General features: G+C 33.7%; 1 protein-coding gene across 7 annotated transcripts in view; it reads right to left on the minus strand.

Annotated features, from left to right (window-relative positions):
- The window catches only part of LOC113401481 (potassium voltage-gated channel protein Shaker), a 347,194-nt gene extending 334,119 nt beyond the window's left edge, over positions 1-13,075 (minus strand). For 2 of the 7 annotated variants that reach the window (XM_064220490.1, XM_064220491.1), the window contains exon 1: positions 12,295-13,056. In XM_064220490.1, coding sequence (XP_064076560.1) covers positions 12,295-12,488 — 194 coding nt within the window. In that variant the 5' untranslated portion in view covers positions 12,489-13,056. Of the gene's footprint in view, positions 1-12,294 lie in introns of all 7 variants that reach the window. The other 5 variants (XM_064220492.1, XM_064220499.1, XM_064220497.1 and 2 more) reach the window with 5 other exon arrangements.
- Between the last annotated feature and the right edge of the window lie 8,948 nt (positions 13,076-22,023).

Consider the following 22,023-nt stretch of genomic DNA (forward strand, 5'->3'; position numbering starts at 1 on the left):
AAAGATAGATGTTAAAGCTTTTCTTAAATTCATACTATAAGAGAGGAAACTTAGGATGAAAATGTTTATAGAAGATCGATTTTTTACATTATTCGAAATATGCAAATCAGTGTTTGGATTCTATTCTTTTTTAGCGCTTCGAAAATTCATCCCATAAAGGAATGAAAGCTTGTTGGAAGTTAGTTATTTTTGAAATGCAGGGGGTTTTTGTATGATGTTTCCGATGGAATATCCCATTTATTTATAATTTACAATTAACCATATATCGGATATGGCTAATTAATTTTATCTTATAAATCCCTATTAAAAATGTGTGCCTATTATAAAAAACATATTTTGTTAAAAAATACGAAAAAGCTATATATTATTACAAAAGTGAGGCTTTAGTCAGTTTTATTTTCAAATAATTCCTATGCAACGCTGCTACAGCCGTATCATGCATAAAATGCAATATCAATTTCGCACCTTTAAAGAAAACCAGCAACACAAAATTTTACAGAGGATTTTCCAAAAAATAACACGACTTTCTCACTTCAACTTGAAGTACGTGTGACTTTAAACAATATTTTCATGCTATATCATCTACTTACATTATAAAATTCATTTTAGGAACATTCGTAATACAATTAATTAATTCCCTTATTTACTTTTATTGCAAACATTATGTTTATTATGTTTATGTACTAATAATAGTTATAATCGTTCCGAAAACTGACTATCTGCAAGCATACAGGTTCTAAGTAAACACAAATAAAAACTATTTTATTTCCATAGCAAATAAAGAATTTAAAGCGGAAAGAGGCCTCGTAAAGCTCCGCTTTAGCTATAGTTTAGCATCCACTGATTGCGTAAAAAAACGCTGAAGGAAATGAAATAAAAATTGTATGAATGCATGTATAGTTCATATATACTAGCAGTCATTTTTATTTCACGTTGCGCAACGCTACGAATGCCGTGGATTACTGGGCGAAGACAAGTGACGTAAAGGAGTCAAGTTTGAATTTTCCGACTTAAATCGGACATTTATCACCAGTCCGCGGCGAAGTGAGAACACTTGCTAATGTTTAAGAAAATATTACAAAAGAAAATATACTCTATTACAAAAGCTTTAAGAAACAAAGTGATCTTAAACGCATATAAGAATATCCATTAAAGGTGAATATTGAACGTGTAAACAACAATTGTGTAGTTCGCTGGGGCTTTAAGTTTGGTTGTAGCAACTTGACAGTCAATTTAAAAAACGCTGATCTTTACATAAAAACTTTATTTTAGTATTTTCACTTCACCGCGATGAATTAACTCTTTGAAAATTTTTGTTTGTGCTAAAACGACTACAATCACTGACGTAATATCATTTCCGCTCAATCCAATAATTACCAATACAATAAAAATGTTGTTTGTGTACACGGTCTGAATCTGGCTGCTACCTCAGAGCAGAGAAAAGGTAAAATGAAAGGTACAAAATCGTTTTTCGTTTGTGCAATCGTTTCAACGCCAGAGGCGCTGTGAAACGTTTCAACACGTTATCACTATATAGTATAAAACAAAGTCGCTTACCGCTGTCTGTCTGTCCCTTTGTATGCTTAGGTCTTTAAAATAACGCAACGGATTTTGATACGGTTTTTTTTTATAGTTAGATTCACTCAAGAGGAAGGTTTTTTTGTAGAATACATGCATAATATAGTACAAAACAGTGATAATTTTAAAGGCTTCTAATGTGATGTCGTAAATAACAATTTGTTTGCGCTTACGCTGGCTAAATCCTACGAGACAGATCAAAATAATGTTCTACAGTATTGTTCACCATAAAATGGTCTACAAAAAAGGTTGCGCTGGTATATGTCTATTTCTTAGTGATAACAATAACCATTTTTATCCTTTACTTTTCACGAGAAATAATATATAAATAAACCATTATTTATGAAGCTTGTTTAAGCAGTACAGCATTAATCCTTATCTAATTAAGTACCTTAAATACATTGTGTATTAAAGAACAATGTGGTTCTTTACAACATGTAATTTAAAAGAATATTTTCAAAGATATTACTGTTTTAAAATGCATGGACATAGCGATTTGTTTGTTTGTAAAAATATAACAAAAATACTGTGAACGTTGTTTATATAAAGACATTCTATACTATATTTAGTATTAGCATTGTACCCTTGTGAAGCTGGGGCGCGTCACTAGTTTTATAATAAACAAATACGTATTGTGGTTACTAGATGTTCACGATCCACGCGCATTTACCCTCATTAAATTTTGATAATGCTTGTCTGTTTATGAAATATGATGATTAACTATATCTCATTAACTTATGTCAGTACTGTTAGCAATGTTTGCTGGTATATTTTATGGTTACGTTTGAATATTTTTTGGTTTAATCTAAATTTGAATGGAAGTTTCTATTTTGTAATATATAGAGAGATTAAGACTGATCTTTGATTCTAGCTTACTTAGCAAGTCGTTTAATTTAGTGAATACAAATATAGCGGTCTTTTTTTCATTAACTATTAATATAGTTTGTTTTGTTTTTTTTTTTATCATAAAATTTGTCTATTATTATCGACAAACGTAATCACTTGAAGCTTTATCTTAATAAATTTAATTAATTTTAAGCACAAACTATACCCATTTTAATAAAATTCCGCAACTTCACTTCATATAAGCGAGCTTCAATTTCTTATGAAAAAGAATATTATTAATAAATCCTATTCCTCTGTTTCAGAATAGAAATTCCACAAAATTGAATAAAACGATGATCAACAACCAAATAAACAACAAAAAAAAACATATCTCTTGCTATCACAAAAAATAACAACAAAAGTATTATAATAATATTAATGTTAATTGTATCAACGATACGATCAAGCAATCTGTCACAAAATTCCGATAATAATATGACTTCGATTTTGGATGTAGGCAATACATTGTCACAATATCCAAACTGGTTTAGTTATTCACGTCACAGCCGAAAGATATAAATTTGATTTTCTAATTATTATTCTTATATGAGTTACTATATAAGTGGAAGACTGTACCTAAATTTAGTACGAATTATTTAAAGACAAATGCTAGGAAGGATTACCACGTAAATCCCCAAATATATCTATCATCGAGTTTCTCACTAAAAACTTTTCCGTGTAAGCTAAACTGATATCTATTTATATCTATATAAATGAGATCGATATATCTATAAATATCCCAAAGCTCTTAGTTTTTTCCACGAAGCTCTTAATTGTCATTTAGTAGAATATCATCCTACACAAGAATCTTTCATCACTATTTTTTCCTTAAATATTATTGTATTTAACTAACATGACTGTATTTTTAGATGTCGAAAAAGTGTAAGGGCTGAGTGTCTTGCCGGTTCTTCTCAGTAGAAACTAGATACCGAACCGGTGGTAGCTTCACTTAATATAATCGAACACAAAATGAGTTAAAAAAGTAAGAGTTAAATTAATAATTTTTGCCTGTTTGAACCCTTTGTTAACATTCACGTATTCATTATTCTTGACACACAAATCTATAATGCGGTCCGAGTTTCAGTATAACGAAATCAGATTAGCTTTCAACTTGAACAGGCTTATGATTGTGAATACTGTGATAATTAGCCAGCTATTGCTGTAAAATTATATGAACGTATGTTTTACTCGCTTTAAAATAAAAAACGTAAGTACCACGAGTGTACCACTCTTGTGTTAAGGCCTTATTTTTCTCTGAGAAGACGGTGTTGAGTTTATTCCATCACGCTGCCTTAATGCGTGTTGGTCGAAATCAATTTTTTTATTCCTACTAACTCATAGAGTGTCATCGTATCTCAGCATCGTATGGTGGATACGATATTGTTCTTCACCACCATGTATGAGATGAAATATAAATACAAATTAAGAATAAATTCAGGCGTGCTTGTCTGCGATTGAACCTGTAATCTTCGATTCACATTCACTTGTTCTAGCAACTGGGCCATTTCAGCTCTTACATGTTTCAAATTGTGCAGTTTAATTTAAAACGTAGCCGGAACATTTACGTGAACTAATTTTAAAACAAAAACTTTATTAATACGTTTCACTCTGTGGAAATGGATATAACCTAGCGAAACAAAATGACGTGGACTATTTAAAATGTATTTTATATAACTGTAAAAATTTTAGTCAGTAAGTAGAACGCAAGCATTTATTACAAAGGAATTATTATCATAATAATTACTTTCTGATTTTGAATATAATCAAGTTTGTACAAAATAAATAGTAATCATGATTTACAAAATATTTTTATTATGTACGCAATGGGTCGAAATTAACCATTAAACGAAAAGCCTTGAAAAAGATTAATGGATTTATCGACGTATAGTATCGTAATGTCGTGCTTATTAAGTAAACTTAAATAATTTCACGATATTAACCATTGTGTGATATACCTTATTATAACAACTGACTGAATTTCGTTTAAAACTCATTTAAACATTATCATGCATGAGTTAATGATCCTACAGAGAGAATTTAAAATTGAAATCTACTTGAATTTGAATTTAGCTTGGACTTTTATTATCACAGAGTACATATCATACATATCCGATATTCTGTGAATTCTGTGATTTTCCGGCATAAAAGTGTCATATATGTTCCCAGTATTCGGATTCGTGAATCCAATTATAGGAATTAGTCTTAATAAATTCAAAACCAAAAAATATACGTCCAATATTGATTTGCTTATGGATTATTTAAGCTTTTAATATAAATAAAGTAACAGCCTGTAAATTGCCCACTGCTAGGCTAAGGCCTCCTCTCCCTTTGAGGGAAGGTAGCTTATTCCACAACGCTGGTCGAATGCGGGTTGGTGGATAGACATATGACAGAATATCGTTGAAATTAGACACTTACAGGTTTCCTCGAGGGAGTTTTCTTCACCACCGAGCATGAGCTGAATTATAAACACAAATTAAGTACATGAACCCGCAATCGATTAAGATACACGCGTTCTGACCACTGCGCCATCTCGACTTTATAAATGATTTGTAAAAAGAAAATAAATGTTAATTTAAATATTATATAGGTATATAATAACTCTTTTAATTATTATTGATAGTAGTAGCTAAGGAACATGACAAAATTACATTCAGTGAAACAATTAAAACGATTTTTTTTAACGTTTCCAATTAACTAGTATCCAATCAAATGCTAATCTATTCAAATCGATTCATAAACTGGAAATAAAATGCAGAGTATTTGCGTTTATTATTAAATTATTATTATTAAATATCTAACTCCATATAATAAAGTAATATTGTTACGACAATATACTAGAGTTTTTTTATTATATCGGTAGCTTCGTGCAAGCTAGTCTGGATAAACACTATTCACTCATAACTTACTTTAAACAGCACTGGTTAATATTTTTATGCCCTGATTTGAAGGGTGATGGAGCCTGTACAATTAGAAGCACGAGGGAGAAAACCTTTGTAATTCCCAGGGCTGGTGGTGCATTGGCGATGTAAGGAATTGTTAATATTTCTTACAGCGACTTTTTTATGATGGTGACTTACCTCAGCTTACCTTGCTATTATATATATAGGCACTGGTTGACAAGATTTTGTTATATCGCTATCAACCGTAGAATCTAAGATATTATGCAATTTACGGCCGTAATTGCATTGGCTCACTAAATGGAATACAGTAATATGCGTAGAGCCTAACTAGAGGGGCTTGGTCAAGGCTTTATCAGTGAAGGATAAGTGAACTCACTCAGTAAATGTGAAGCTTATGTGAATAGAGTTGAAACCAATACCTATAAGCGAGATGACCAGCACCATATCATCATGGCTGGTTAATTTGCATCGGTTTGCATGTAATCTAGATAGCTCTAGGAGATTATTTGCAGCTTAACGCTCAAAAGGGTCTATGTGCGTCCCAATTTATAAATGACAGCGATTGATAAATAAATTATCATAATTTTTCATTGCTGAATTTTATCCATAGCATCTGCGCTTTCCAAGATATGGAAAGTCATGTTAACATGTATGTGTTATAAATTAGGCCTTTGGCACATATCTATAGCCATTCGAATTTATCTTTTATCATTTTTAATTAAACCCTTTCACGAATAAGAATGAATGTAATTTAACAAAAAATACATTAAGATATACCTACACAAATTCGAGGAAAGATTTCAAAAACAGAATATAATTGCAAAGCCCTACTTGGCCAATGTCAAATAAACTCTAACTTTAAAAAATTGTTTTTCTAAAAAAATATTTATTAAATAACGTACTTACGTATTACATTTGAAAACATTAAGAAAACTGTTTCAATGTACATTGGATATTATAAGAAAAATTTATACACATCACTTATATTTTTAATATACCTAATATGTTATATGTATTTCAATAATATTTATTAAGTAATATGAGCTAATAAATAATGGTTCCAAATTATAAAATTAAATAATCTAAATTCGGATTTATTTTGTACCACACGTCATAACAACGGACAGCCTGAAATCGAAGGCACTGCTTCCGACACAGTCCCAAGCTTGTTCGTTATAACGTTTATTTTGTCGGACAAGTGTAGATATATAAAGTGAAAACGTTAGAGATTTTCTGAATCGCTACGTGAATTTGCAGAAAGATTTTAAAAAAGATTTTATTATATTTTAAAATATTTTATTAAGTTTACAAATTCCACGTTCTTAGAAAAAGTTTAACAATTTGTAAAAGGAACGAAAGAAAAATGTAAAGCTGATTTATTTAAAATAAGAAGGTAGACGAATATATAGACGAATATATGGGCCACTAGTGAGTCTATATATAGGTCACAACTATATATTAACCATTCCATCTTACATTCCCAATGTACCACCAACAATGATAACATGTTGCATTGCATGTACCTGTTTACAGGCTAAGCAAAGCAAAATGAAATATTCCTGTTTATCGTTACAATACGTGACAAGTGGGTGCTAACTACCTAAATGGGTCCCATTCAGTCAAAATATCAGATATAAAAAAATAGAAATAAAAAATATAAGTGATCCATATCCATATCCATAACATAATATAATAAAATAGACGAAATTATCAAATCTCAGAGGTAATCAAATATCAAAAGTACTCGTTACTGCCGATCGTCTGTTAGTACTTTAAAATTAACATAACAAGGGACCGAAATAACTGAATCATAACAAATAGTATCGAACGAGGCAAAACTTCATAAATATCCGACAATAATTATATCAAATCGTTTGTTTTCCATTAAAATTCATTTTGCATAAATATTAATACAATTATTCCTCTCGAATACCAAATACTTCATTAAAACTGGTGAATGCGTTAAAGAATTTGATTTAACATTTTTTCATACTACTTAAATTTGTTTACAAAATGTTTTCCAACTATAGTGTACCGACTACGCCGCGTAAGCACTCACGATATTTTGAAAAGGTTCTGTATGTTTTTATAAATACTTATATTGACATAATATTTATTTTTAGTTTCGAAAATTAGTTATATTATAAATAACAACATATTTACCACGTAAATTGTTTGTATTTACAAAATACATATGTGTATGTACATATATATATATATATATATATATATATTAGACAAACATATACTGAAATAATCCAGAGACAAATATGTAGATCAAGAAACTAAATGAAAAGTTATTTTTACATAAGTGAGTATTTTCGTCAGATACACACAGAAACGAAAAAAAAAAAAAAATATTTTATATAATTTTAGGATATTGTAGAAATGTTTAAGCAACCGCGTAAAAAAGTGTCAGTCGTGCAGTAAGATATACCTTTTAGGTTAGCCTTGCTATATAAGCAGAGACAATCGATTTGCGCAAAATACTGGATGTTAGAGTAATTCTTTATTCTATGCGTAGAAATATATTTTGAAAAAGGTTGTAGTCCCTTACGTTCCCGTACGTATGAGTCCTAAGATATAACAAAAATAAACATATTATTTAATACTAGACTATTATCTGATTAAAAAAGAAAAACAAGTATCAATAATAAATTTTAATACCAAATGAAATATAGTAAAATGTAACTTCCATACATGATTCTAGAGTGACCGTGACGGATTTAGCGATACATTTGATATTATTCAAACCAAAATAGCATTTATTGTTTAATTAGCTTGAGTAAAAACTCTTGATTAATTTAAAGGATCGAAACGGGTCAGATCAATTCCCCTATATAATGAAACTTGAATATATTTCCATTGACCGGACATACAACTTAAGACTTAACTTTTAACACAGTATATGAAGGTACATACATACATATATAAACATACAGAGGGCTATTTTTAATCTTCCTTTGTTCCTTTTGGAACTGGAAAAAATAACCCTGATTCTGTTTTTTTTAGATGGCAATAAAAAGGTTCCAGAAGTATAGAACACGGAGCATGCATCTAGCGTTGTATAATCAAATCTAGCGTTCAGTAAAGCCAAGTGCACAGTGCATCACTTCTAGTGCTTCATACACTATTATATTATTTGCCTCAGTAGTGTAATCGCGTTTGCATAAAGTATAGTATTATATCAGCCTATATGTGTAATAATATTATTAACAGGGCCATTCATGCCAATAGATAAAATTTTGTTTTAAAAATATTAATTAGATAGAACATTATTACCAGACAAATAAATCATCGGTACTGTCTGTCTTTGTGACAAAGTTTTTTTTTATACAAAATACGTAGACGGGTGGACATTGGTAAGAAATATTAACCGTTCCTTTTCCCAGACATACTAAGCACAACCTCAACCAGTGGGTCAAACAGCATGAAATTGTGCACAGGAAACTCGAAATTCGTCTACTAAAGAATGATAAAAGTCTGGATGGAAGTTCGCAACTTAAATAATAAGTTAGAAACATTGAAATCGATGAGTAGGCTTTAATTTATAAGCAAAATATCAACGTTGCTATATACGGCTGGTAATACAAAAAATAATCCAAGAATGTTAGAGTATTCGTTTCGACATTGCGAGGGCGGAGCCAACTTATAGCAAAATGTATTCCCTAAGACATACAAATATAAAAGGTACAATTTGAAAGTGACAGGAATTTAAAAAAAAACATATTGACATCACTAGTGGCAATACCTGGATTGAATTTAAACATAAACTTTAAAAACAAGTTTTGCAATATACACGAAACAAAGATGAGTATGTCTGAAAAACTGAGCCACTTGAATGTTTTGTGAAATTCAAAGATATCATTGTATTTGTCTAAGCTGAATATAAAACTCATGCCTGAATACTGAATTTGCGAAATTCAAATTTAATTGCTGTTTTCTATGGCGTAAGCCAAATTTAAATTTTTTACCAAGCGTTTGAGATTGTTATGAAGCTTTCATTCCAGATAGTACAAGTGACCACCTGATGGTAAATAATCACCACCCATACGTATTGACGATTTAAGTTATAGTTAATATTTCTTTCGACAATCTTTAAGTATACCTATGTATACTCTTAAGGTTTAACCTTAGGAATCTTCCTCGTGTCTGTAATTACACTGGCTCACTCAACAAACAACAATACTAAGTATTGCTGATATTAAATGGCAGACATTCAATTAAACCAGTTCCAAATTGACTTTTTTTTAAATATTCTATCCAATGTCTTTCTGAATATGCTACGAACTTACTAAATTACTTTCATTATGTACATTTCGCTAAGCTATAAAAGACCTTCTATTTTTGAACGTTTTATAAACTAGACCGCATTTTTTATTCGTCAAATGGCTTTATGGCGGTCTCAAACTACCCTCATAATTATGCAGGCGATGTCATTTGTTATACGATATTTAAGATTACTTTACCTCGAAATAAGGAATAATATAAAGCGCGCTGGCTTTGTTGGGAACGAATGGACACACATACCAATTTATTTTTCCTCTTTAACTTTTTTCCACGCGTTTTCACACATTTGTATTGCCGAAGAAGTGATTTCAACTCTTCTCTCTAGCTTTTTTAAAATTTTTCTTGGAAATATTTCTTCGATGAAATATATTTTGAAATGTGTAAATAGATATTTTCGACCGCCTTGTTGGTTTAGGTTAATAAGCTGTAGACCCCGAAGTCTTAGCTTTGAACAACAGAACAGTTTGTTTTTCAGTACGAGATCGTAGTTTGTAGGTTTAACTCTATAATTATGACAGAGACGGATTATAGAGTACACCTGTGTGTTCGGAGAAATACGTGTGGCCCTATAATAAATCCTCTGTATACGAACAACAAGATATATACGATATTACGAAAATAACATAGATCAACGATAGTTTTTTTTTTTGTATAATTTAGTTATCAATATTAGTTTATTGAATAATAAAATCAATAAACATTACGCACAATTTTAAAAAATTACGAGAGTCTTTAAACTATCAGTTTTGATATTGGTTGAACTTGAAGCAACTTTTTCCGTTCTAGGTTCTACGCCAAGAGACTTAGCAATTACAGTTTTTACTAACTAACCGTAAAAGGTATATTTTGCACATGTACGTTCAAATTATCTTTGTTTCAGTTTAAAAATAAATTAATGCTGCATTTTCATTGGCGTTGTTGTATCGTATATACTACTTTCTCATAAAATAATGTATTTTTTAATTAAATAAGATAAATTAACTTCAAGATGTTACTTAATTTAATTAATCGAACAAATTTTAATATATTTATAGATAAAGAATGATAATATAATTATAAGAAGATAAGATAAAGAATGATAAAGAATATAATTCTCTATTTATCATGCATTACTGTTTATTTTGAATTATCAATATTTTTGTAAATTGACATAACATTGTTGTAAATATACTATGATTCAACTGTTCGTAATCCAAGTCTCATGCTTTGATATTGTGAATAGCCGCCTGTTATAAGTATAATAGGACCATACGCTTCCCAGCGCGTTTAAGGATGCGCTTTCTCATGTCTAGTTTGTAGCATCTGGACCGAATTTGTGTTCGCCAAAGTTCGATGCACTTGACCTATTTTTGTTATTTTCGTTGCCATAAGCATATGAATCTGAAATATATATTAATATAACTTTTAAAATGAGTGTTCGTCTATGAAATGTTTTGTTTGTTGTCGTATATATAGGAAAGTTATGAAAAGTTGATTATTACATTTTAATATCATGAAAATAAATTTTATTTTTTCATCTTTTCCTTGTGACTTAACATCATTAAAAAACTTTTTGTTAATTTTGGAAAACTTTATGAGACAATAGATATATATAAAGTCTTGTTCATTTACAATATTTAATTAGTCTGTTTTTATGTATTTTTACTGCATATATTATATATTATTTATTATATATTTTATTATATATACCCAAGATATTTTTAACTTTTTTTTCATCGTAATTTGATTAGGTCTAAATAAGCTGATATCTTGATATAAATATGTATTTAACAAAATACTGAGTTGAGTTCGTAAGATTAAAAGCCATTGAAATAGTACAAAATTGTGAAAAAATAACGATTAAATTTTATTGCTTAATTATGTTTGCTCAAACGAAAATAATAGTGCCAAACTTGTTGAAAACTTGACTCCGAGGTGTGGGTCATGCTTCGGTACCCCAAATCGATAGCCGGAGGTCGACGCGGCAGTCCTTCTGTTTCGCAAGTCCAAGGTGAAGCTTTACTGCCTCATTTTTAGGTCGAGCAATGTTCAATGTCAAAACAGCCGCAGGACTAAATAGGCCTCCTATTCACACGCAGACCGAGGCCGCATATTTTATTTAGATCACGCAATTCGACGTAAAATTTATTTTTCAAACAATTATGCATTGGTTTGCAGACTTATTGAATATTAACTAACTAAATATCATTATCACGTCTCACATTTAAAAAAATGTCCTCTACGAATTTCAACGAAGATAAGAATAGAAGAATAGAAAATGACTACGTCAACTTGCCTCGATCGCACTTGTCATAATTTAAGTTCTATGCCAAAAGTATTGAAGTAACCGGTATGGTATAATTTGATTGTATTAATACACGCAAAGAAAACAACGAGTTTGGTATAAATTCCGTTCGAGAATTATAGTCGTTATCCTGACGATTTGTATATTCATTTAAAATTATACAAACAACATGCATAACACTACAACTGGCTACTAAATATTTCTAATAATGAAAAACATTCAATATTCGTATTATCTAGCTACGTTTCGTATAGAATTTTTTATGACCTTAAAGCAAAGTCATGCATACATTTTTAAACACGAACGACTATAACCGTTTTTAATTGCGCGTACCGAAGTAAACATAAAACAAACCTCTTCCTTGGCTTGCGTCGTGGCCGGCGGCGCTCCCCCTCCAGCTCGTTTTCAAGGCCACGCCGCCGCGGGCCACCTTGTGCCCGTCGTCGCTCCAGCTTGCGATCTGGCTGCTGACGTATCTCCTCAACTACGGCCACGCGGGGCACGCAGTCATCCTCCTCTATTTGCTTTGGGGTCTGCGGTGCGCCCATCCGAAGATGGCGTTGACGCCACCACAGCACCCACGAACTGATGTTGTCGCGAATTTTGGAGAAACAGCTATCGTCGACCTCTAAACTCGCGGACGGCAGGGCAGACTCTCCCTGCTATCTGAATAGATTATATTCAAGCCCCGTGGCTTCTAATAAAATAACTTAATACGCTAGTAGTGGAAGGCTGAGGCGGCAGTGAAAGCTTGTTTTAGCAATGGCTCTGATGTAAAAGTAGCAATTGCATTTTTGGTGTTTTACGCGCTCGAATTTAAACTTCCGGCTCGATTTTATTTATCAGTCTTATTCTCATAATCACGAAGTCCACTTAAGCAAAAGCACTACTTAAATCTATAAATCTTAAAATTATCTGGCAGGATGAATGGCAGTAAAAGTTGATGGTCGGGGACCGCGGGTCTACATTTTTTACGTGTCGCCGATCGAGTGCTTTAATGTCGCGTCGGCGTCGGGTCGGGCTAAGGTGTTCACGGTGAGAGACATGACGTGCGCGCGGATGGTCAGCGGTGGTGCAAGCGTGCCGCGCGAGCTGTAGCCGTCGCACTCAACAGATGTCGGAGTAAATAGCGTTACGTAACATGGGCGTACCGAACGCGGGCGTGGGTGCGCGACGGTGGCGGACGCGCGAATGTCGTGGAGGCTTCGTTCGCATCGCATGGAGCCGCGGTACCCCCGCCCGCTCCACTACAGGCGCCTCTCGCGCCGGCCCTGATAACGCCGCCCTACCGTACCTGTGACGAGGACGACTAAGCGCTAATATCCTCAGAGTTGTGCTATACTTTTGAATATGCTACAGCGAAAGTGCTAGTTCCAATTTAGTCAATTTATCTGAAACGAGCTGTAAGTGACAGCTTTTATAAAACTTAACCGAAGTTACGTTTTCCTAGTGCTGTAAGGCAGAATTAGTATTGTCGACCGTTGCAATGTTGTCGTGTGCGGAATATCTAATTAACGAATCCTGTGTGCACAGAATAAATCTTAAATCACCATCAATATTAAATATAATTTAAGATTACTAAGCAATGTAAAACATTAAAATAAAGATACCATTATGGTTTTTAAATTCCGTTAAATTTGTCTGTTGAATACTAAATGAAGATGCTATCTCAATCATTCGAATGTATCATATAGATTTTTTTATACCATGTACGAGAAAAATTCAGTGCCAAATAGCTGTCTATATAATGTGATACTCGAGTTCGTAAACCCTTCTCTGTGAACGTAACTGACCTTGAACCATTTACCTACTTGTGGAGTATAAGCTTTTTAGCCTTAATGCTCCGGTAAGTGCGTCAGTATCATAATAATTAGACACCGAAGCATTTAAGAAATTTGTCGCACCAATATCAAGAGAGTTCTACTTAATCTATGAAATCATTAATTACATTTGTGTGTGCATTCTCCTTTTAATTTTGCATCTAATAATTTTGTAAAAATATACATGTTTGAGCTCTCTGTGCAAGAAATAGTTCCTTAACTTTCTTTGGCTATCCGATAGGCATCCTAATATTTTTGAATAGTGCTAAGCAAGAAATCTTTCGCTAACAAGTATTATTGGCAAAAGATGATGCGTGAACGTAAAGTACTGCACTAATATTATAAATGCGAAAGGAACTGTCCGTCTATTTCTCTTTAATGCTTTCACGGTTCAAAATCACTGAATCGAAATTTATCAATTTCGGTGTGAAGTAAGCTTAAAATAAGACCTCAAAGAAATACATGGGATACTTTTTTATATCTACAACCTGCTATCCTAACATGCGAGTAAAGTCGCGTTCGAAAACTAGTCCTAATATTAGGTATAGTTAATAAAAATAGCATGAAGTTTCAGTTCTGACCAGATCATTAGGTTTCAAAACAAACATAAAAACATCTGCACATTTACATTACAGTAGTTGTCGCCCGCGGCTTTGCTCGCGTTTTAGAAGTTGATCGTTAAACAAAGCCTAGCCTATGTCCTTCCTTGGAGCCATTAAGCTTGCTTTATACAAAATATCAACAAATTCGATCGAGTGGTTCGACCGTGATGAGTTTCACCGTGTCGGGAGTTTAGCATATATCATATATAATATCAGTATCTATTACATTACGTGAAAGTATTACATTTGTAAAACGTTTGTAATTTTTTTTAATTAATCTTTTACCTATACGTCCAATTACTCCGATGTTTGGTTAAGAGATTTGACCCGGTGCAGCTGGCAAGGAGCCAGGACAGATGATTGCGCCTATGCTCTCTGAACTGCTTATATTCATTTGTGTCGTATTTAATAAGCTCTATTGCCAATAATATTTCAATATCAAACAGATAAATTATTATGTTTCAAATTAAATAAAACGTTTATACTATGGTATGTTAAGATACCAGTCAAAGGAAAAATATATACAGTTTTTTTTTTTTTTATATTAATAAAAAAACAGTCAATTCCATTTTAGATGACTCGTATTTAGACACTAATTATAATTAGACTATATAATAAAATAAGTGGTTTTTATTTGATGCACAGTCAGACACTTGTGGATTTATCACTGACTGTTTATATGCACCATTCGTGTTTAAATTTCATCTCGTGGTTGATATCGAGCAGCTGAATCAGCAGCATGGCGGAATAAGCACCAAAAAGAGTAGTATTAGTAGAGTTTTAGCCTTAGCCTACCAGACTTTCGAACAAAGACCTTCGATCCCCGATTTTGTTCCATCGAAGCCTTGATGGCGCGGGTATTGGAGCATCGGAGATCACGTCGTGTATGAACAGTATACTAAACTAAATAAACGTACAAATTCATTAAGGAATGATTTACTTTTTAATAAAGATAATGGTGTCACTGGGTGAACACTTATTTAAAAAAAAAAAAAAATACTGTGGTTGAATGAGGACAACAGGCAGACAGATTTATAAAGAATCGAAATTGGACCAGTTATAAACTGTTATAAAAGGAGTTTGGATAAAATAATAACCTATATTTCAGAACTAGCTAAACCCAGCAGACCTTGTTTTGTCTATGTAAACCAATTGTCTGGCGATCAATTGAACGCTGAAGCAGTTGTTATTCTGTCATTCTCTAACGGCGAGGAAAACAAAGCGGTTAGTATAAAAACTATATCCGTGCTAAATATAAATGGTTTTCAAAGTCAATTAATATTGAAAATATACGAATACCTACACCCATTTATATATGTATATCAGAGTAGAACTTTCACACCTGTTTTACCCCTTAGGAGTGGAGTTTCATAAAATCCATTTTAGCTGATGTCTACCCTATAACAAACCTACCTGTCAAATTTCAAATTTGTAGGTATTATAGTTTCTGAGGTTTCGTGATTAATTGAATGGTATTTAGCTTTTATATGTATATAACCTATCGATTAATTATTAAATTAAAGTTTAAAAAAAAAAACAAGGTTCATGGTTAATTTTATTCGTGTTTTTAAATGATATTTATGATTAATGTACATTTTTTTATTGTTGACGCCGTTTTAAGAAAATATTGTTGTCGTTGTTTCGAAAATGTACTTTTTATATCACATTATTTCAATTAGACCGGATTATATACGTGTGTAATAATAACAGTGTATAACAGTTGTTAATATTTAATAGAGAAAATCAATTGTATGAATTTAAAAAAATGTTGTGCAATAAGTACTATAACATTATAATAACAGATACATACGTAATTTAATAGGATTACTGTCACTATAAAAATGGTTGTTTTCTTTTTTACATCATTACAACTTTTCTGTTGTGATTAATTATTAGCGATTGTTACATATCTGCACAACACGGTTAAATTAAGTAATTAAGTACATTAAAATGGTCCTAATAAAAAAAAAAAAATAGTATAAAAAATAAACATACAATAAATTAAAAAAATAATAAATATGAGCAGCGTGGTGGAATATGCTCCAAACCTTCTCCTCAAAGGGAGAGGAGGCCATATCCCAGCAATGAGAAATTTACAGGCTGCTAATAAATATATATGAATCATAAAATCAAGGTAACTCATCTTTGGTGTTAATAAAAGCAAAAAGTATTTCCAACTTCTGCTTGCCTCAAGCTGGAATTTCCGTCTCACGCGATGATATGCAAATTAATCGTGGCTCAGATAATAAACTCGAGAAGTTTTAATAGTATCATCTTGTAAAGGATCACGTAGCTCATCAAAATATTACTAATGAAATGTTAATATTTATTTAGACGATTTTACGTATTGTACCTACTTGTATTTTTGACATAATTATTAATATTTATAACAAGCTGGCCCATCCAGACTACATACGCAAAAAAAAAAGATACAAACTTCCTTACTCCTCCTACCCTGAAGTGAAGTTGAAATATATAAAAAATATTTCTTAGTATGGCCCACACTACGCGGTAAAAGTAGTAACTACTATACTTAATTTCAAGTCCATTGGATCTATAGTTTTAGACATCTCCTGACGAGTCGGTCCGTATTTTGCTCATGGTATAATTATACAGGTATGTGGTCTAAGATATGATATTATTCTATAGTTTGGAGTATATATGTATTTGAGTCTGAAATCGAGTCTTCGTTAGATAAAGCCTCGAACTGGGGCCGGCTAAACCTAGTTCATTTCAACCACAAAAACACGTAAGTTTACGCGTTAACCGCTAAAAAACACAATTTGTCGTATCTCCACGGTTTGGGAACATACCGATAGCCGCCACAGCTAGTATCGGAATACGTGGCGTTGATATTTTGAGCCTCATTCAGTTCCGCGGTAAACTGGAAGGCAAAGCCAAATTAAAGGTCGGCAACGCACCTGCAAGCCCCCTGGGTGTTGCAGATGTCCGTAGGCAGTGGTATTCACTTCCCATCAGGTGAGCCTCCTGCTCGTTTGCAACCTATCACATATCACACAAAAAACAAAAAAATCTGCATCACACACTTCACTATTCACTACTCCAAAGTGTGCCATTGACTTATGTAGATTTTCTCACGGTACTTTCCTTTCATCAAAAAACACAACATAAATTATAAATTAGTATGAGATATATCTTAGTATTGCTTATCCGATATTGAATCCGTAATGGACTAGTTCAATAAAATTAAAGTTGTATAATGTTTATCTCATTTTATATTGGAATTTATGAAGGCACCCCGGAGGGGCTTGAAGTTCAGGTAAGCGAACAAGGTCGGCTGAATGTTCACATCTGGTTTACGATCTCTGCCAGACACGTGGCCAAACGCATTGCGTATAACGGTTCGACGGCTAAATTATTTATAGAGTGCTTTCGTTTTCTTTATTACTGTCTAACGAGATGGTTTATATTTTTATATAAAAATAAACATATTAGCTATTACGACATAACATTTAAAAAAAACGGCCAAGTGCGAGTCCGGCCTCGCCCATGAATTGTTCCGTAGCAGCAAGTAAAAAGATTTATGTTTATGAAATTCAATTTTTTATTTTTATATTTGAGTTGATTGAATGAAAAGTGAATTGCGGTTTACGATTTATGACGTATTAAAAAAACACTACTTACTAGATTTCGTTCAAACCAATTTTCGGTGGAAGTTTGCATGGTAATATATGTACATCATATTTTTTTTTTTTAGTTTTATTATTCTCTTATTTTCGAAGTTACAGGGACATTTTACAACTTTGGAAGTGTCTCTCGCGCAAACTATTCATTTCAGAAAAAAAACGATATTAGAAACCTCTCAACCTCATAGATACCCCACCCCACACGTATGGGTTTGATAAAAAAAAGGGTTTTTGAGTTTCTGTTCTAAGTATGAGAACCCCCAAAATTTCTTTTTTTTATTTCTATTTTGGTGTGAAAATCTTGATGTAGACAGACAGACACACATGACGAATCTATTTGGGTTCCGTTTTTTGCCATTTGGCTACGGAACCCTAAACATAAAACATTAAAAATAAAAGTAATGCAATCAAATATAAAAATAACTCAATAAGTTTAAAATGCGCTGAAAATAAATAAGTAAGTCATGTGGATAAGGAATATAACTTAGTGATAAATAAATAGAAACGAAATTATAGGGAGTCTCCCATCCCGAATAAATGCTCGTCAGTTGGTTTTAAAATAATACTATAATCAAAATAAAAGGCCTCAGCCTCAAAATTTACAAGAACAAATTATGAATTAGAAAAAATTAAAATTCCTGATCATGGTGGTATTCGTTTATACAGAATCTTGGCAATTTTAATTTTGTTTTGTTCGTCTCACGCATATTAATCTGATATATATAAACGGGTTATTCTGCCACATGTGTATATTCTGCCACATGTGTATTCTACCAACCCGCGTTGGTGCAGCGTGGTGGAATATGGCCCAAACCTTCTCCTCAAAGGTAGAGGAGGCCTTAGCCCAGCAGTGGAAAATATACAGGCTGTTAATGTAATGTAAAAAATAAACGGGTGACAGCTCAGACAAGCATTACTTAAATTATAGGTATTGTATATACTTAACTTCAAATTTACTTTAAGGCAAATTAATAAATTCGTAACTCTCACAGTACAAACACTGTCCAATATTGGATGCGTTATAATTGCTGCATGTAATTGAATTGGAAATACGAGCCTAAGCTTTTAATCATAATGAAGGGTTGAAATTATTGTCAAAAAAAGGATTCCTCGTGTATAAATTTACATATATTTTTTTTATGTCATAAGCTAACGAGCAGGAGCAGGAGCAGGAGTAGGTGAGCACCTGATGGAAAGTGACTACCACCGCCCATGGACATCTAAACACCGAGTAGCTTGCAGGTGCGTTGCTGGCCTTTAAGGAAGAAGTACGCTCTTTTCATGAAATTTCCCAAGTCGTATCGGTTCGGAAAAACCGCCGGCGAAAGCTGATTCCACAGAGAGGTTGTACAAGGCAGAAATGTCTTAAAAATCGCGCTGTTGTGGATTTTCGGGCATCTAGGTGGTGCAGGTGAAACTTAGAATTTTGCCGGGATTAATCCAAACAATTCCTGGGAACATTCTCCGTGAAAAATTCGGTAGAAGAAGCAGAGTGATCCAATATCTCTACTCAAAGCCAAAGGATCAAGCAGATCGGAAAGGGCTTGATCGTCAATAACTCGAGCTGCTCTACGTTGGATACGGAAAAATGAAAGGAGCTGGTACTGGGGAGCACCAGCCCAGAGGTGAGAGCAGTACTCCATGTGAGGCCGACGTAAAATACTGTCTTGCCTTGCTGATCACACCCAGCTTTTTTTATGCCAATTTGGCTTTGCCTTCCAATTGACCGCGGAACAGCCAGTCAGAACAGCCCACAAAACGAGGTCGAGAGTACCACGCAACCGGCAATGTACTCCGAACAAGACAGTGGTCCGACGAGCCCAGAGGGGGATCGACGATAACCTGATAGCTATCCGGATGGACAGTCAGCAGAAGGTCCAACAGGGAAGGTATATGATCCTCCAGATCCAGTTTTCGCGTTGGCGAGGTGACCAGTTGTGTCAAATCATATGCTAAGTCATGATCATATGCGAAGTCGAGAACAGATCTACCCGTATGATCGGTAGTGCGTGATCCAAGTCATTCAGCATAGAAGGCATTAAAATCGCCAAGAATTACGATCTCTGCGGATATGATCTGCTGCAGCACTGAATCTGTAGCCATTTGGACGTGCTCAACCAGTCAGTCGATTTCGGCATTACCGCTATGGAACCTATAAAGGCACACGTAAATTCGCGGATGGTCGTCGCAGTCTACAGGCAGCTAGATAATCGATAGGTCCTGCCCTTCAAGGCTTGCTATGCTTGCTTGCTTGAGAAAATGCCGAGGCGTCGAGAGTAGATATCATCTCTAACGTAAAAGCACACCCCATCTCGTGGTACAAAGGAATGTCCCAATTTGTACCCGGGGTAAGAAAGAAAAGTCGTATCGGTAGGAGAGGATATCTGGGTCTCGGTAAGAAAGAGCAAGGCCGGCTTCGCCGTCTCAAGGTGAAAGTGAACGACGTTCAAGTTGGAATTGAGTCCCCTTATGTTGTAGAAGTCCACAGTGAGGGTGGTAGGGGTTGCCTTATGATACCTGCTCCACTTGCCCCGAACAGTGGCGAGCGCAAAATTGACTCCCCCCCCCCCGAATTCGGAGGACTGCCTGGGCATCCCTGCTCAGGTGGTGTACATCCTGAGCATGGATGCCCATAGAGGGATTCTCCACCGCAGTCGCTGATGGTACCCTCCTGGGGTAATGAAACCAAATTCTATCCAACCATCTTGTTTTGGGGGGGAGGGGGCTCAGGCCTCCGGGACTCTTACATGCCGGACGAAACGCGGTAGCATAGCTACAACTTTACGCCGGTTTTAAGTGAGAGAGTGGTACTTCCCCGGGCGTGCCGGCCCATTCGGCTGCAACCCGAAGGTATGCAGTGTGGCACTACCACTTATAAATGAATATTATATAAAGAATATTATTGATGCCAGCGTATAAGCGTACTTGAAGCGTGGTGGTCGTTCAATCAATTGATATAACGAAGAATTTACTGAAAATGAAGGTGTAGTAAACGCATCTGTTTACCCCCGAAAGCAGTTTAGTTATGTAATCTATTGATACTGTGGTAGTTGATCCGAGATGGCCCAGTGGTAAGAACGCGTGCATCTTAACCGATGATTGCGGGTTCAAATCCAGGCAAGCGTCACTGAATTCTCTTGTGCTTAATTATTGTTTATAATTCATCTCGTACTGAAGGAAAACATCTTGACGAAACCTGAATGTGTCTAATTTCAATGAAATTCTGCTACATGTGTATGTATATGTATTCTCATAATCAGCCTTTATATCAAATAAAATTCTATATTGTTACCAAATGATGGGTTTTGTAAACGCAACGTATTTAAGAATTGTAATTTTTTAATTTAACAGTTTTAAAACTTATTAAAATTACTTATTAATTTACTATATCACAAGTTTCAATAAAATGGAAATATTTAATTACAATCAACTTTAAAACAAAAAGAAACTGTTTTGTAAATACAGGGTTATTGGTAATTCAACGTATTCCCGTTAGGAGATAAAACGGGCAAAAGTGAACCAATTTCGAGTTGTCACTTTTTTAGCAAAAATGCAACTTAACAAATTATTTTAAAAAAAAAAGTGAAATTATGTTACATGTGAATGTGTGTAACCAGCTTTGATGCAGCGTGGTATAATATGCTCCAAACCTTCTCCTCCCTTTCTCAAAGGGAGAGGATGTCTTAGCCCAGCAGTGGGAAATTTAACGGCTTTTAATGTATGTTGTTATTGTTGATAGTTGCAAATAAATAACTAAGCGCATAAGCTATGTTCTTGTTGTTACAGAAAATAACTTGTGAGCTGTAATTACTTAAGAGCATTTCTGTGACGTCACAACTCTTTGCATTCTTCGCTTAAGTGTCAGCAACAGTCTTCTCTTCCTACCTTTTACCTACATGACGTTACACAAAATTGATTTATTTCCCATATCCTTGAAGAGTACCAAGTGATCAGTTCTTCCTGCCATTCACTTTCAAAAAACATCCATAAACTATTTATTGATAGACACGGTAC

The sequence above is a fragment of the Vanessa tameamea genome, chromosome Z (assembly GCF_037043105.1).
Source record: "Vanessa tameamea isolate UH-Manoa-2023 chromosome Z, ilVanTame1 primary haplotype, whole genome shotgun sequence".
Lineage (NCBI taxonomy): Eukaryota > Metazoa > Arthropoda > Insecta > Lepidoptera > Nymphalidae > Vanessa > Vanessa tameamea.